The sequence below is a fragment of the Bombina bombina genome, chromosome 2, assembly GCF_027579735.1.
Source record: "Bombina bombina isolate aBomBom1 chromosome 2, aBomBom1.pri, whole genome shotgun sequence".
Lineage (NCBI taxonomy): Eukaryota > Metazoa > Chordata > Amphibia > Anura > Bombinatoridae > Bombina > Bombina bombina.
In genome coordinates this window covers 810652915-810669578 of record NC_069500.1, presented here as the reverse complement: position 1 = coordinate 810669578, position 16664 = coordinate 810652915, and the positions used below count along the sequence as shown (strand labels likewise).

Sequence of the window (16664 nt, the reverse complement as noted above, 5' to 3'; positions counted from 1 at the left end):
CAATTAACTCTGTGGTTAACCCTTTCCCGTCGTTAGGATGTTCCATGTGATCCTTACTGTGCTAGGCTGTAGTCCTGTTTGGACGGCACGTTGTTTGTGTATGGAAGCCGTAGCCACTTCTTAAAAGGAGTCGTGGGGTGGAGGGGTGCCTAGCGTCAGACACCTCCCCCTGACCCGATCCCATCATTAAAAATTATATTATAGCATGATTTCAATAATTTACATCAGAACTTTGTTTTAACTTTAATTTTTAATAAATGACCCAAAGAGGCATTTTTATTGTTACACTTACATCTTTTTAAAGAATAAAGGGGCAGACAATAGGGCAGAACTTTTACAGCAAGTTATAGCATACAATGTTCAGGGATGCTAGATCTGGTTAACTTGTAGAATCAAGTTTTTTCAGCATGTCCTAGGTTTATATTATCAAATGTGCTTTGTTCGCCTGACAAGAAGTATTTATGTGCAGCAACCAATCCGCATCTAGCTCCCAGTAGTGGTGTGCTTCTCCTCAGCCTTGCTGGGTATGCTTTTCAATAAGGGATTGCAATAGAACAAACTGCATAATAGAAGTAAATTAGAAAGTTGTTTAAGAATAGCATAATCAGTAAATGCATAAAAAGACAACGCAAAAGCACTTTGCTTGGAATTTTGAGTTGTAGTTTTCTGACAAATATTAAAGTTGATTCTATATTCCCTCCCACTGCATCATGTGACAGTCATCAGCGAATCACAAAACGCATACCTATATTCTGTTAATCTTTCACATGCTCAGTAGGATCTGATACCTCAGAAATAATGCAAATTTAGATAATGGAAGTGAATTGCAAAGTTGTTTAAAAATGAGATCTGAATCAAAAGTTTAATTTTGACTTAAGTCCCCTTTAAGAGATTAATCTAATCCAGGTACTTTTAAATCCCAGGGGACATTTTCTTCAGCTGACTTGAAAGAAGGCTTAAATACTTAAATGGGTTTTCTTTAACTTTTCCAATAAGAAACTGTTCCACAAATAAGAAACCATTTGCTATGTAACACACAAGACAACATTTTTTTTGGAAAGGTTTATTTTGATGCGGTAATTACACAGTTTAATCTTTCTTGGCTGCTGCCTTTCTCATAGCTGCCAGAACATTGCTGAGTTCTTCTCTCTTTCTCTTGGCACGGATGTGGGTACCAATCTATAAAGAAAAAGGAGGTCAAGTTACACCAAATTCAGAAAAAAAAATAAAAAAAATGCTTTATTCCTATTGAAAGTGAAAGTAAAGTTTCATCTAGTACCCGGTTTTTAAAAATATTAAAAAAAAGGGGTACTTTTCTTTGATGAAACTTTACATTGCACCATATTTGTAGAAATACCTCTTCGTCTTGAAAGCCGAATCGCTGAGGATGTCGCTCCCCCCCTGTCTCAAGCCTCTTTCTACATCAGAAATGACAATTCTGGCCTTCCTCCAATCACAGCGTTGCTTTGATTGGGAGTATGCCGGAATTGTCTTTGCTGACGCAGGAAGAGGCTTGCGACAGGCATGGCGAAGCGCTGGAGCGGCTTTCAAGACGAAGAGGTAAGTATTTCTACAAATATGGTGCAATGTAAAGTTTCATCATTGAAAGTGCCCATTTTTAATAGTATTTTTTATAAACTGGGCACTACTTGATGAAACTTTGCATTCACTTTAATGGAGCACATACATCCTTAAAGACAGCAGTGCAAAAATTATATTACAATTTGCGTTCATATCCATAGGGCTCAATTTGTCAAGTCTTCTCCTGCTCTTCGATTGTAGGTTCTCACAAAAGAACCTGCAGTCCGTATTAATAAAGCAGCAGTCAGACCACTGCTTCCTATCCTCTTCTAAACCTCTTAGGTGGAGAATTTTAATCTCCCCTGTCTCATCCGACTGGGGAGGTTGAAATTGGCTGTGCGCGGCATTGTACCCGAGCGCTATTCGTGCTATGTTAAATTCTGCCAGCGGAATTCTGTCCACCAGAGGCGAGCTACAGCGGACAGGGGCACAAATGTACGCCCCTGCCCACCGTAGCTTGATAAATCAAGCCCATAATGTCAATTAAATCCATCATGCAGGGTGGGATTTTTTTTTTATTTTTTTTTTTTAAAAGGTTTATGCTTTACATTATTCTTCAGCTTCTGTTAGATCTTGCTATCGTCCATAAAAACTTCTAGTAAATTATCCGCATATACTGTCTCCTGAACTTTCTAACCAGAAACACATTTGTGTTTAAATGTTTATTTAAAAATGTATGAACTACATAGGAGGTCCTTTGTGGTTCAATATACACTACTGAGGAGGGCCACAAAATTCACTTAAAAATTAAAATGTGCCTTTATTTGATTTAACCCCTTCGCTACCAGGAATTTCAGAGAAGAACCTGCCCAAATTAATTTTTAGCATTTATGCTATCACTCTAACAGAAATCTAGCCTTTTTTTTTTTTTATTTACGTGTCACCGACATTTACATATCTTGGTGCAATCATGAGACAAATTGTTTGTAAAAGCTTCTCTGGGATCCCCTTTGTTCAGAAATACCAGACATACATGGCGCTCCCATTGTTTTTTGGTAAATTAGAATAGTGCCAATTGCAGCTGCGCACCACACTTCTAGTATTCCAGCAGTGAAGGGGTTAATCAGGAAACTTGTAAAGTTAATTTTAGCTGTAGTGTAGAGATTACCCTCCCACCCCCTGATCCTTCCCAAACAGCTCTCTCCTCCCACTCATCCCCACGATCTTAGGTACTGGCAGATAGTCTGCAGTTTAGGGAAGATGCGCCTTGTACCACATGGTGTATATATACATCCTATTGGGTCAATGGTTTAATCTTTATATCATAATACTATGAGTTCAGGATGCCAGTAAATTTACAACAGTCAAACCACTTACCCTCTTCTTTATGAACTTCAATGCTCTCTTATCTTTTGACACTTTCAGCAATTCCATTGCTCTTCTCTCATAGGGGGCAAAACCGCATACCTCACGAATCATGTCTCTGACAAATTTGGTGTGCTTGGTCAGGCGCTGAAAATGGGAGGAATAAAATGTCATGCCCATGTGTCACTATGGCCTATTTCACAGAATATATAGTTTTCTGTTGCCTTTATCATGGTAATGCCTAACTCGACATTCAGAGTTTCATAGGCAGCTCCCTAAAAAAGCAATTTAAAGAATGTGACCCTGCACAAAATGGGATTTTAACTTTGAATATACTATCTTCCCTAAATGAACACAATGGATTAGCCCTTCATATAATTCCTCAGCACTATCTAGGTTGCAAGAATTCCTAATGCCTCAGTTCTAAAATGTAACAGCATCCGTAAACGATCAGAAAAATATTTACTTTCTAGAAAAGCAGAAGTTTCAACATGGAGACTAAGGTTTGATAACGTAAATTAGATGCTTTGCCATTTTTACTGAGCTAAACATAATTGAGGATTACAGGGAGCCTCTGAGAAGTGAAGATGAGAAATTAACATGTTACACTTACCCCTCTCCTGCGGCAATGCCTGGGCTTGGCAACATTCTTTGTGACTTTGTGGCCCTTATTAAGGCCAACGGCCATAGGATACCTGATAGCCATTCTGCAAAACAAGAGACATTATACTTCAAGTAACGTAACTGTACTCAAAATATTTAAAAGCACCTTCATCGTTATCTAACAAGCTACATAAATACAAGTAAAAGTGTTTACAGCCCCATCAAGAAAATATTTCACTTTAAACAGGGTTCCATTTCAAGCAAAATAGATACGCACAGAGCACCCCCAACCCACAGGTACCACGGCTATTCTGTAGCTGTGCCATTATTAGTTAACTGAATTGGCCGGTTTTCCTGGATAGTAGAGCTAATGCTGTGCCGTGGTACCTGTGGGTTGGGGGTGCTCTGTGCGTATCTTCCTCAGATCAGTGACAGCTTGCCCTCCCCATCTTCCTTCCTCCCAAGTGATAGTGGGCAGCGGGAGCAAGGATCTGCCTCCTGGGTATGTGTGTTCGTATAACCCTGCAGGTCTTTCCCTGCGGTCTTCAGGGGGCGGGGAGGGGGAAACTTCTTGCTGCCAAGAGGAGCTGAGTGTGTGAATGTAAATAAGCCTCTTCCTCCACTGGAAGATGAGTCCCAGGGTCCTCACAAAGACTTTCTAGCCGTGTAGGGGACACAGAGGAACATTTGTGCCTTTTGCCCTCTGCCCTCACCCCTATTACCCAATATATTTTTATTAAAAGGAAACCCAGGAAAAGAATAAGTTACAGTAATTTTTGGGTTGACTGTCCCTTTAAATAAAGCATAGTAATCAAGTCATTTTCCTGTCATTTACTTTTTCGGTTTTTATCTTCCAAAGACTGGATTGTTAGCCAAAACAGATTAGCTGAAAATTCAATTGGCTTCTCAAGAACTGTATTCCTGAAATTTGTTAACAAAATGGGTTTTATGCATACCTTTAAAGGGATAGAAAGGTCAAAATTAAATATGTATGAGTGCATTTCAATTTTAAATAGAAGCATATTTGCAATATACTTCCATTAGCAAAAATGTTTCTAGTAAAAGTTATTACTGTTTTACAGCAGCATACATGTTGTGATTGCATGTGCACAGGTACTGTATTCAAAACACACCTCAGCAGTGGCTTGTATGACAAGTTAAAGGGATACTAAGCCCAAATTTGTTTCTATCATGATTCAGATAGAGCATGCAATTTTAAGCAACTTTCTAATTTACTTCTGTTATTAATTTTTCTTCATTCCCTTGGTATCTTATTTGAAAAGCAGGAACTTAAAACTTAGGAGCCGGCCCATTTTAGGTTCATCACCCTGGAAAGCCCTTTCTTATTAGTGGCTAAATTTAGCCACCAAAAATGATCCAGCTCCCAAGCTTTGCATTTCTGCTATTCAAATAAAGATAGCAAGAGAATGAAGAAAAAATAATAACAGAAGTAAAATAGAAAGCTCTATCTGAATCATGAAAGAAAAAAAATGTGGGTTTAGTTTCCCTTTAAGTCTACACAGGTACAATACACAGCACCACCAGGTCTGCGAGCTTGAATACTGGTGCATAAGCCCTCACAGCATATGACGCTGAAAACTATTAACTTTTACAGACAATTTTGCTAATGTAAGTATTTTGCAAAAACATTTAAGATTGAAATGCACCTATGTACGTTTCAATTTTTAAATTGCTATCCTTTTAAAGGGGCATTAGTGTATTAAAATGACATGCTCTAATCCGTTAAACCAAGGCTTGACAAACCCAGGAGCCCCTGGCTCCTAGAATTTTACCCCTGGCTCCTAACGTTTTGGGTTATATCTATATACAACTACTACTGTCTGGCTCCTAAATATTTTTACAGTCTCTTAATTTTTAAACAGATTTGTCTAGCACTGCATTAGACCATGTAATTTTAGCACTAGCAATGCTGTAATGCTATGTGTTTATCTCCCCACACAAAGTGGCTACATAGATGCTTAAAGGGACGTGAAACCCACAATTTTTATTTCATGATTTAGGTAGAACATACAATTTTAAACAACTTTACAATTTACTTATATTTAACTTGCTTCCTTCTCTTGTTATCCTTTGCTGAAAGGTTTATCTAGGTAAGCTTAGGAGCAGCAAAGAACCCAGGTTCTAGCTGCTGATTGATGGCTGCATATATATATATATATATATATATATATATATATATATATATATATATATATACACACACACACATACATACACACACATATATACACACACATACAAACACTGATTGTGATTGGCTTACCCATGTGTTCAGTTAGAAACCATTAGTGCATTGCTGTTCCTTAAACAAAGCATACCAAGGGAATGAAACACATTTGATAATAAGAGTAAATTAGAAAGTTATTTAAAATTGTATGTTCTACATAAATCATGAAGGAAAAATGTTGGGTTTCATGTCCCTTTAAATCCCACTCTGGGCCCGCAAAGCACTGCCAGTCCTGATCGGAAGCCATAGTCAGCTGTGCGATCAGCAGAGGTACTTCTACTGTAAATGTTTTGCTAGGGTTAAACACACAGTAACACTAGTAGTCAATAGTCTACAAATTGCATGTTCTATTAAATTAGAGCATGTCATTTTTCAACTATTATGGCTTTTTAACAGTGTAGATATGAAATATGCAAAATGTAAAACATATTCCTGTAAAATACTGTTACACAATACACAATATGAGATCTATGGGTGCTTCAGTTAAACACTAAAGTCAAAATTAAACTTATATGATTCAGAAGGAGCATGCAGTTCTAAGACTTTCCAATTTACTTCCGTTATAAAATTTTGCACAATCCTTTTATATGCATTGCGAGGCATCAGAACCCACTGAGCATGTGTACACATTCACAGTGTATAGGTATACTAAGTCTGTGATTGGATGATGGCTGTCACATGATACAGGGGGCCCAGCAAACGTAAGGGAAAAGTTTGTCAGAAAAATATCCATTTCTTTTTTGTTTAAATTATGTGTTACTGCATTTTTTTTATAATGCATGTTAGGCAATTCTACTGTATTTAAGGGCCATTTATGGTAATGAACAATCTGAAGAATTGGGCTGGTTTTAGCCTTGATCCAAATTTCGCAATCATACAGCTGGGAAAAAAATGTATTTTCTTAACAGATGTTAAAGTTTTCAGTGCTAACTTTTGCTAATACAGGTGTATTTAAAAATAATGTAAGCAAATTGAAATGGGCTATAATAATTCAATACAAAAACCTATTTTCATGCCTTAAAACAAACATACTTAAAAAAAAACAAAACAAAAAAAAAAAACTTACGAAATGCATACATTTGCGCAAGTGAAAAATACTAGCTGTGCAATATAGTATTATCCCCCCAGGTTCTGTCATAGATTTACTGATACTTCCCACGTCATGACAGGTGGTGCCACATGAAAATTGTTATAATTCCCCCATTAAAAAGTGGGGTGCATGTAAAAGGTAAGATCTTCGGCAAGGGGGAAGTAGTGAAAATCACTGAGGCTGCAGGAGTGAACATTCTGTGATCATGTGGAGTGTGGGTTCTTACCTAGAGGTGCCAGTATTCTATGCTACATTTAGTATGCTTGCGCAATATTTCCCATATGATTATTAAGCTGCATTATTTTGTACAACATGTGAAGTACGTAATCTAAAATAATAAACGTCATTGTTAATGTTTTGGATGCATATTCATAGCGAAGTATGAAAAACACGCACAGAGACTAAAGCCCTACACAGGCACATAAATTGCAAAACGAATTTGATTTTTTTTTCTCTGTGTATATATAAAATAAAAGGTTATTTGAACACATATATGCGAGGCTATCACAGCTTGCTAAACCATAGCGCCGCAAGAAATACCCAAAGCAAGAGGCAACAACTCATTTACATGTGAAACTAAGTCCCGTGTATTATTAGCTACAATAATATAGCTACAAAACGGTCCCTCTGGAATCAACCTACATATACCGTGACGTTTAATCAGATTCTGTGAAGGGATTGCACAGATAGAACACAGATTAAATTATCATCTGTAGACGCATTTACCTGCTTTCTCTAATGGCGAGCACACCGGAAGGAAAGAGGCAACCCGGAAGTAGAGAATTTCATACTTCCACTGAGTCCTCCAGACTCTTGTAGATTGCTAGAAAGTACTCACCGTACTGGCCTAACAGCACAACCATAGAGAAGATGTGAAGCCGCTTACCGCCATGTTTCTTATGGTGTATTCTAATGTTTGAAGTTGAACCCTGTTTGAGAGTGATAACATAGTTGCCAACAGTCCCTGATTTCCAGGGACAGTCCCTGGATTTTGTTGTATGTCCCTGGATTTTTTTGTCCCTGGAAATGTCCCTGAAAATCTCCTTTGCACAACATTTGTTGTTTGCATATATATACACACACACATATACAGATAAATAGATATAGTGTATTATTTAAATATAATTCATTCCTAATGGAATATTGTTATTATTATTGAATGGGTTCACATATTATTTGTCCTTCTAAATTTGATGCTGTGTTGTAAAAATAACCATATGCCCAGAATAAGTTCCAGAGACTGGGTAGGTGTAAGAGCTTAGTGCTGTAAACTGTATAATAAACTATGGATAAGTCTAAATTATACTATTACTTTCAAATGGGTGTGTTTTGATTGCAGAACTGAGTGGCCGGAGCAGTTGAACAGTAGGTCGTCAATACTCCAGTAACCCGCTTGCTTGCTCTGCTGCAGTGTCCCTGGAATTTTTTTTGAAATGTTGGCAACTATGTGATAATGTGGAGAGAAATAGAGGACACATTGATATTACATTAGGTTAGATAGCGGCTTGAAAAAATACGCTTTCATGGGGAAACTGTTTATAACTTTACTGATATTTGATGACATGAAATATGTATTAACCCCTTAATAACCACAATGTACTCTGTATGTCACTGGTCGTTAAGGGTTTTTTCAGGACATAATAGCACAAGTCTAGCAAGAACACACTATTAATATACTCCCTCCAGCAGGCTTTGTGGAATAGAGCAGTTTCAACGCTGGTGGCAAGACAGCGCTATAAAACAATCAAGTCCCAAAAAAAGGCCAGTGACATACAGGGTACGTCGCTGGTCCTTAAGGGGTTAAATAAGACGCTAATACTTCGTAGTGAAGTCGCTTTTCTTTTGTGTACAATGGGTACACCTGATAGCCTTATTTACACCAAATTACAAGGCTTTAGCTTAACCTCTTAAGGACATATGACAGAATTTTTCCGTCATAAAACAATTGAGCAAACTGAAAGCTGTGTCCTTAAAGGGTTAATGTTAAAACAAAATCATGTTTACTTTATATCCTAGTTTGTAGATATGCTCTTCTGTGTAAAGGACCATTATAGTGATAGAATGACATTTTATCACTAGCGACAATGCAACGCTATGTGTTTAACCCCTCCAAAGGGATTAAATACATGGTTAAAGTACTACTGGTGAACCACAGATATTCACTTATTCCTGCTACTCGCATGAACCAGCTGAGCGGTTATGGCTGACGATTGGGTGAGCAGGAGTTTCCACTCGGGACTAGCGGTTCTCTGTGGCTCTTAAGTGGTATTTTAACTATGCGTTTAACATGGTTGCAGCTTCGTTAGTGTTAACATTTTTGTTATTAAAATGGTCCTTTCATTTTGTCCCTTTAAATGAGAAACCAAATGTTCTCAATTGTTTTAGCAATAGTCAGATCATCAACACTGTTTCCATATGTGTGATGTCGCAAACTTAAATTTTTCCGTTCGCGAACAGCGAACGCAAACGTCCACAACTGTTCGCAAACGGGCGAACCGCCATTGACTTCAATAGGCAGGCGAATTTTAAAACCCACAGGGTTTTGGCCACAATAGTAATGGAAAAGTTGTTTCAAGGGTACTAACACCTGGACTGTGGCATGCCGGAGGGGGATCCATGGCAAAACTCCCACGTAAAATTACATAGTTGATGCAGAGTCTGGTTTTAATCCATAAAGGGCATAAATCACCTAACATTCCTAAATTGTTTGTAATAAAGTGCTTTAAAACATCAGTTATGATGTTGTATCGATCAGGTAGTGTAAGGGTTTCGCCCGCTTCACAGTGACAGACCAAACTCCCCGTTTAACGCACCGCAAACAACCGCAAACAGTCCATTTGCACAACCGCAAACTCCCCATTTGCACAAGGTTGGATACCAAGCTAGCCATGTCCCGTTCCTTGTCCTCACTGATGTCATTGAAGGTCTCTTCCTCCACCCAGCCACGTACAACACCAAGTGTCCCCGAAAGGTGACAACAAGCCCCCTGGGACGCCCGCTGGTTTTGGTCTTCCACCTCCTCAAAGCCACCTTCCTCCTCTGACTCCTCTTCTTCAGACTCTCTCTGCGTTGCCTTACTCTGCGTTATTATAAGGTGTGTTAAGTAGTACTATTCTTATCAGTTTAATCCCTGTTCCGTCCCCTATCAGGGGACGTGTATATGGCATGGATTTTAGGAACCGGGAGATGGAAAAAGATGCTTGGTCGGTCCTCCTACTTCAAATTTGGGGCACTGCGCGTGCAATCTAATGTGCCACCAGATAGGAGTGGTGTGTTAAGTAGTACTATTCCTATCAGTTTAATCCCTAAGTGCCTTTTTTTTGGTTTGGTTTTTGAAGCCACAGTGCAGCACCAGAGGCCAGAAAAATTTGGCATGTACACATGCCTGAAAAATTAGGTATTGTTGCAGCCGCTGCTGTAGCAGCGGCCAGAAAAAATTGATGTTTGTTTCCCAGGCAGAAAGTGCCCTAAAACATTGCGTCTTGAACCCTAGTTGGTGGCGGATAAGTCACGCAAGTCATCCGGCATTCGAAGATAAAATACAGCAGCATGTGGACAATTTTTAGCCCTAGGCAGCTCATCTCATCAGGCCTTTTTTAGTGGAATGTATCGCCCAATGTCAGTCCCTTTGGGATCCATCCCTCATTCATCTTAATAAAGGTGAGGTAATCTAGACTTTTTTGACCTAGGCGACTTCTCAGTGACAATACCTCCTGCTGCACTGAAGGTCCTTTCTGACAGGACACTTGAAGCGGGGCAGGCCAGAAGTTCTATTGCAAATTGGGATAGCTCAGGCCACAGGTCAAGCCTGCACACCCAGTAGTCAAGGGGTTCATCGCTCCTCAGAGTGTCGAGATCTGCAGTTAAGGCGAGGTAGTCTGCTACCTGTCGGTCGAGTCATTCTCTTAAGGTGGACCTAGAAGGGCTGTGGTGATGCATAGGAGTTAAAAAGCTCTGCATGTCCTCCATCAAAAACACGTCTGTAAAGCATCCTGTCCTTGCCGTCGTGGGAGTCGGAGGATTACTTTCAGCTCTTCCCCTGTTAGATTCCCGTTGTGCTGTGACATCACCCTTATACACTGTGTAAAGCATACTTTTTAATTTATTTTGGAACTGCTGCATCCTTTCCGACTTGTGGTAATTCGGTAACATTTCAGGCACTTTATGCTTATACCGGGGGTCTAGTAGCGTGGACACCGAGTACAGGTCGTTCTCCTTCAGCTTTTATATACGAGGGTCCCTCAACAGGCACGACAGCATGAAAGACCCCATTTGCACAAGGTTGGATGCCGAGCCACTCATGTCCCGTTCCTCGTCCTCAGTGATCTCACTGAAGGTATCTTCTTCCCCCCAGCCATGTACAACACCACAGATACTAGATAGGTGACAACGAACATCCTGGGATGCCTGTTGTGGTTGGTCTTCCTCCTCCTCCTCAAAGCCACATTCCTCCTCTGACTCCTCTTCCTCACAATCCTCTTCCAGCGTTGCCGCTGGTCCAGCAAGCGATGCTGATAAGGCTGTTTCTGGTGGTGATGGTGACCACAACTCTTCCTCTTCACGCTCATCTACGGCCTGATCCAGCACTCTTCGCAGGGCACGCTCCAGGAAGAAAACAAATGGTATGATGTCGCTGATGGTGCCTTCGGTGCGACTGACTAGGTTTGTCACCTCAAAAGGACGCATGAGCCTACAGGCATTGCACATGAGCGCCCAGTAACGTGGCAAAAAAATTCCCAGCTCCGCAGAGGCTGTCCTAGCACCCCGGTCATACAAATAATCGTTAACGGCTTTTTCTTGTTGGAGCAGGCGGTCGAACATTAGGAGTGTTGAATTCCAATGTGTCGGCCTGTCGCAAATCAAGCGTCTCACTGGCATGTTGTTTCGCCGCTGGATATCGGAAAAGTGCGCCATGGCCCTGTAGGAACGCCTCAAATGGCCACACACCTTCCTGGCCTGCTTCAGGATGTCCTGTAAGCCTGGGTACTTATGCACAAAGTGTTGTATGATCAGATTACACACATGTGCCATGCACGGCACATGTGTCAACTTGCCCAATTTCAATGCCGCCACCAAATTACTTCCGTTGTCAGAAACCACTTTGACGATCTCCAGTTGGTGCAGAGTCAGCCACTGATCCACCTGTGTGTTCAGGGCGGACAGGAGTGCTGGTTCAGTGTGACTCTCTGCTTTCAGGCAAGTCAACCCCAAGACGGCGTGACACTGCCGTATCCGGGATGTGGAATAGTACCTGCGGAGCTGGGGGGGTGCCGTTGATGTGGAGCAAGATGCAGCAGCAGAAGAGGACTCAGCCGAGGAGGTTATGGAAGAGGATGGAGTAGGAGGAGTAGAGGAGGTGGCAGCAGGCCTGCCTGCAAGTCGTGCCGGTGTCACCAACACCTCCTCTGCAGAGCCACGCATTCCATGCTTGGCAGCCGTCAGCAGGTTTACCAAATGCGCAGTGTAGGTGATATACCTGCCCTGACCATGCTTTGCAGACTAGCTATCAGTGGTCATATGGACCCTTGCCCCAACACTGTGTGCCAGACATGCCATTACTTCCTTTCGCACAATCGAGTACAGGTTGGGGATTGCCTTTTGTGCAAAGAAATTTCGGCCAGGTACCTTCCATTGCGGTGTCCCAATAGCTACAAATTTTTTGAACACCTCAGACTCCACCAGCTTGTATGGAAAAAGCTGGCAGGCTAACAGTTCAGACAAGCCAGCTGTCAGACGCCGGGCAAGGGGGTGACTTTGTGACATTGGCTTCTTACGCTCAAACATGTCCTTGACAGACACCTGACTGTGGGCAGATGAGCAGGAACTGCTCCGGAAGAGAGACCGAGTGGCGGATGGTTGAGAGGGGGCAAGGACAGCAGTGGTTGACGTGGCTGAAGATGCTGGACCAGGAGGAGGATGGCGGCTTTGAGTTTGTATGCTGCTTCTACTCATGTGTTGATCCCATAGGCGTTTGTGATGTGCGATCATGTGCCTTCGCAAAGCAGTTGTACCTAGGTGGGTGTTGGACTTCCCACGACTCAGTTTCTTTTGGCACAGGTTGCAAATGGCATCGCTGTTGTCAGAGGCAGACACACAAAAAAATTGCCACACTGCTGAGCTCTGCGATGACGGCATTCTGGTGGTGGCAACACCATGTGTTGATTGGCGTGCTGTCTGGCTGACCCCGGGTGCCGATGCATGCTGTCTGACTGTGCCACTAGCTCCTTGCGACGACCCTCCCTGTTTCCAACTCGTCTCCTCCTCCTCCTCTCTGTCTCCCCATCTGAACGTTCCCCCTGTTCTTCTTCTCTTCTAGCGGGCACCCACGTGACATCCACGAATGCATCGTCATCATCAACCGCTTCACTTGTATCTGACAAATCAACAAAGGAAGCAGCAGCGGGTACAACATCATCATCATCACACCGTACGTCCATGTCTGTAATGCTGCCTGACTGAGACATATCACTGTTATCTACATCCTCTGTCAATGATGGTTGCGCATCACTAATTTCTTCCAACTGATGTGTAAAAAACTCCTCTGACAGATCAAGTGAAGCGGCTGTGGTGCTAGTGTTGGTGGTGGCGGCAGGCAGGCGAGTGGTAACTTGAGAGGTGCCTGAAGATAAGCTGGAGGAGGATGGTGCGTCAAGGTTCGGAGCGGAAGCTATAGAAGATTGGGTGTCCTGTGATATAAAGTCAACTATTTCCTCAGAACTTTTCGAGTTCATGGGACGTGGCCTCTGAACACTGGGCATTATTCTAGTGCCAAACGGAATCACAGCACCACGACCACGACGGCACCTGCGGGGTGGCCTGCCTCTGCCTGTCATTTTTTTTTTAAATGTACACTTACACTACTATTAAACAAGATATGAGTGGTGGCACTGGGCAAGTGGGCACAGTATACGCTGTGAGCCTGACACAAAAAAGCAGACTGATGTTTCACAGTCCAAAAAGTTTTTTTTGTTTTTAAATGTACACTTACACTACTATTAAACAAGATATGAGTGGTGGCACTGGGCAATTGGGCACAGTATACGCTGTGAGCCTGACACAAAAAAGCAGACTGATGTTTCACAGTCCAAAAAGTTTTTATTTTTTTAAATGTACACTTACACTACTATTAAACAAGATATGAGTGGTGGCACTGGGCAAGTGGGCACAGTATACTCTGTGAGCCTGACACAAAAAAGCAGAATGATGTTTCACAGTCCAAAAAGTTTTTTTTGTTTTTAAATGTACACTTACACTACTATTAAACAAGATATGAGTGGTGGCACTGGGCAAGTGGGCACAGTATACGCTGTGAGCCTGACACAAAAAGCAGACTGATGTTTCACAGTCCAAATTTTTTTTTTTTTTTTAAATGTACACTTACACTACTATTAAACAAGATATGAGTGGTGGCACTGGGTGAGTGGGCCCAGTATAAATTGTGATCCTGAAACAAAAAAGCAGACTGATGTTTCACAGTCCAAAAAGATTTTTTTTTTAAAATTTACACTACTGTTACACCAGATATGAGTGGTGGCACTGGGCAAGTGGGCCTGGCACACACGCTGGGCACAGTATACGCTGTGAGCCTGGCACACATGCTGGCAGACAGGCAACTGCAATTAGATTACACAAGCAGACTGATGTTTCACAGTCAAAAAACTTTTTTTTTTTTTTTAATTTACACTACTGTTACACCAGATATGAGTGGGGGCACTGGGCAAGTGATCACAGCAAATACGCTGTGAGCCTGGCACACATGCTAGCAGGCAGGCAACTGCAATTAGATTACACTAGCAGACTGATGTTTCACAGTCGAAAAATATTTTTGTTTTTAAATTTACACTACTGTTACACCAGATATGAGTGGTGGCACTGGGCAAGTGGGCCTGGCACACACGCTGGCAGGCAGGCAGGCAACTGCAATTAGATTACACTAGCAGACTGATGTTTCACAGTCAAAAAAGTTTTTTTTTTTTAATTTACACTACTGTTACACCAGATATGAGTGGTGTGGCACTGGGCAAGTGGGCCTGGCACACACGCTGGCAGGCAGGCAACTGCAATTAGATTACACAAGCAGACTGATGTTTCACAGTCAAAAAAGTTTTTTTTTTTAAATTTACACTACTGTTACACCAGATATGAGTGGTGGCACTGGGCAAGTGGGCCTGGCACACACGCTGGCAGGCAGGCAGGCAACTGCAATTAGATTACACTAGCAGACTGATGTTTCCCAGTCAAAAAAGTTTTTTTTTTTTAATTTACACTACTGTTACACCAGATATGAGTGGTGGCACTGGGCAAGTGGGCCTGGCACACACGCTGGCAGGCAGGCAACTGCAATTAGATTACACAAGCAGACTGATGTTTCACAGTCAAAAAATATTTTTTTTAAATTTACACTACTGTTACACCAGATATGAGTGGTGGCACTGGGCAAGTGGGCCTGGCACACACGCTGGCAGGCAGGCAACTGCAATTAGATTACACTAGCAGACTGATGTTTCACAGTCAAAAAGTTTGTTTTTTTAAATTTACACTACTGTTACACCAGATATGAGTGGTGGCACTGGGCAAGTGGGCCTGGAACACACGCTGGCAGGCAGGCAACTGCAATTAGATTACACTAGCAGACTGATGTTTCACAGTCAAAAAAGTTTTTTTTTTTAATTTACACTACTGTTACACCAGATATGAGTGGTGTGGCACTGGGCAAGTGGGCCTGGCACACACGCTGGCAGGCAGGCAACTGCAGTTAGATTACACTAGCAGACTGATGTTTCACAGTCAAAAAAGTTTTTTTTTCTTAATTTATACTACTGTTACACCAGATATGAGTGATGTGGCACTGGGCAAGTGGGCCTGGCACACACGCTGGCAGGCAGGCAACTGCAATTAGATTACACTAGCAGACTGATGTTTCACAGTCAAAAAAGTTTTTTTTTTTTTAGTTTACACTACTGTTACAACAGATATGAGTGGTGTGGCACTGGGCAAGTGGGTCTGGCACACACGCTGGCAGGCAGGCAACTGCAATTAGATTACACTAGCAGACTGATGTTTCACAGTCAAAAAAAGTTTTTTTTTAATTTACACTACTGTTACACCAGATATGAGTGTTGGCACTGGGCAAGTGGGCCTGGCACACACGCTGGCAGGCAGGCAACTGCAATCAGATTACACTAGCAGACTGATGTTTCACAGTCAAAAAAGTTTTTTTTTTTAAATTTACACTACTGTTACACCAGATATGAGTGGTGTGGCACTGGGCAAGTGGGCCTGGCACACACGCTGGCAGGCAGGCAGGCAACTGCAATTAGATTACACTAGCAGACTGATGTTTCACAGTCAAAAAAGTTTTTTTTTTTTAATTTATACTACTGTTACACCAGATATGAGTGATGTGGCACTGGGCAAGTGGGCCTGGCACACACGCTGGCAGGCAACTGCAATTAGATTACACAAGCAGACTGATGTTTCACAGTCAAAAAAGTTTTTTTTTTTTAATTTATACTACTGTTACACCAGATATGAGTGATGTGGCACTGGGCAAGTGGGCCTGGCACACACGCTGGCAGGCAGGCAACTGCAATTAGATTACACAAGCAGACTGATGTTTCACAGTCAAAAAAGTTTTTTTTTTTAAATTTACACTACTGTTACACCAGATATGAGTGGTGGCACTGGGCAAGTGGGCCTGGCACACACGCTGGCAGGCAGGCAACTGCAATTAGATTACACTAGCAGACTGATGTTTCACAGTCAAAAAAGTTTTTTTTTTTAATTTACACTACTGTTACACCAGATATGAGTGGTGTGGCACTGGGCAAGTGGGCC

The 16664-nt window shown here is 41.7% G+C and overlaps 1 protein-coding gene across 1 annotated transcript; it reads right to left on the bottom strand.

Moving 5' to 3' along the window:
• Nucleotides 1-231: 231 nt before the first annotated feature.
• RPL36 (ribosomal protein L36) lies at nt 232-7629 on the bottom strand. The gene is made up of 4 exons (XM_053703029.1): nt 7554-7629; nt 3500-3593; nt 2899-3033; nt 232-1179 (listed from the first exon to the last, which is right to left on the bottom strand). The coding sequence occupies exons 2-4, from the start codon at nt 3590-3592 to the stop codon at nt 1090-1092; spliced, it is 318 nt and encodes a 105-aa protein (XP_053559004.1). The 5' UTR covers nt 3593; nt 7554-7629; the 3' UTR covers nt 232-1089.
• Nucleotides 7630-16664: the final 9035 nt, after the last annotated feature.

Coding starts and splice junctions, on each gene's coding strand:
- RPL36 (XM_053703029.1), bottom strand. CDS start 3,592: ATGGCTATCAGGTATCCTATGGCCGTTGGCCTTAATAAGGGCCACAAA. Junction 3,034..3,499: donor GGCATTGCCGCAGGAGAGGG/GTAAGTGTAACA, acceptor TCCCATTTTCAG/CGCCTGACCAAGCACACCAA. Junction 1,180..2,898: donor TGAAGTTCATAAAGAAGAGG/GTAAGTGGTTTG, acceptor TTTTCTTTATAG/ATTGGTACCCACATCCGTGC.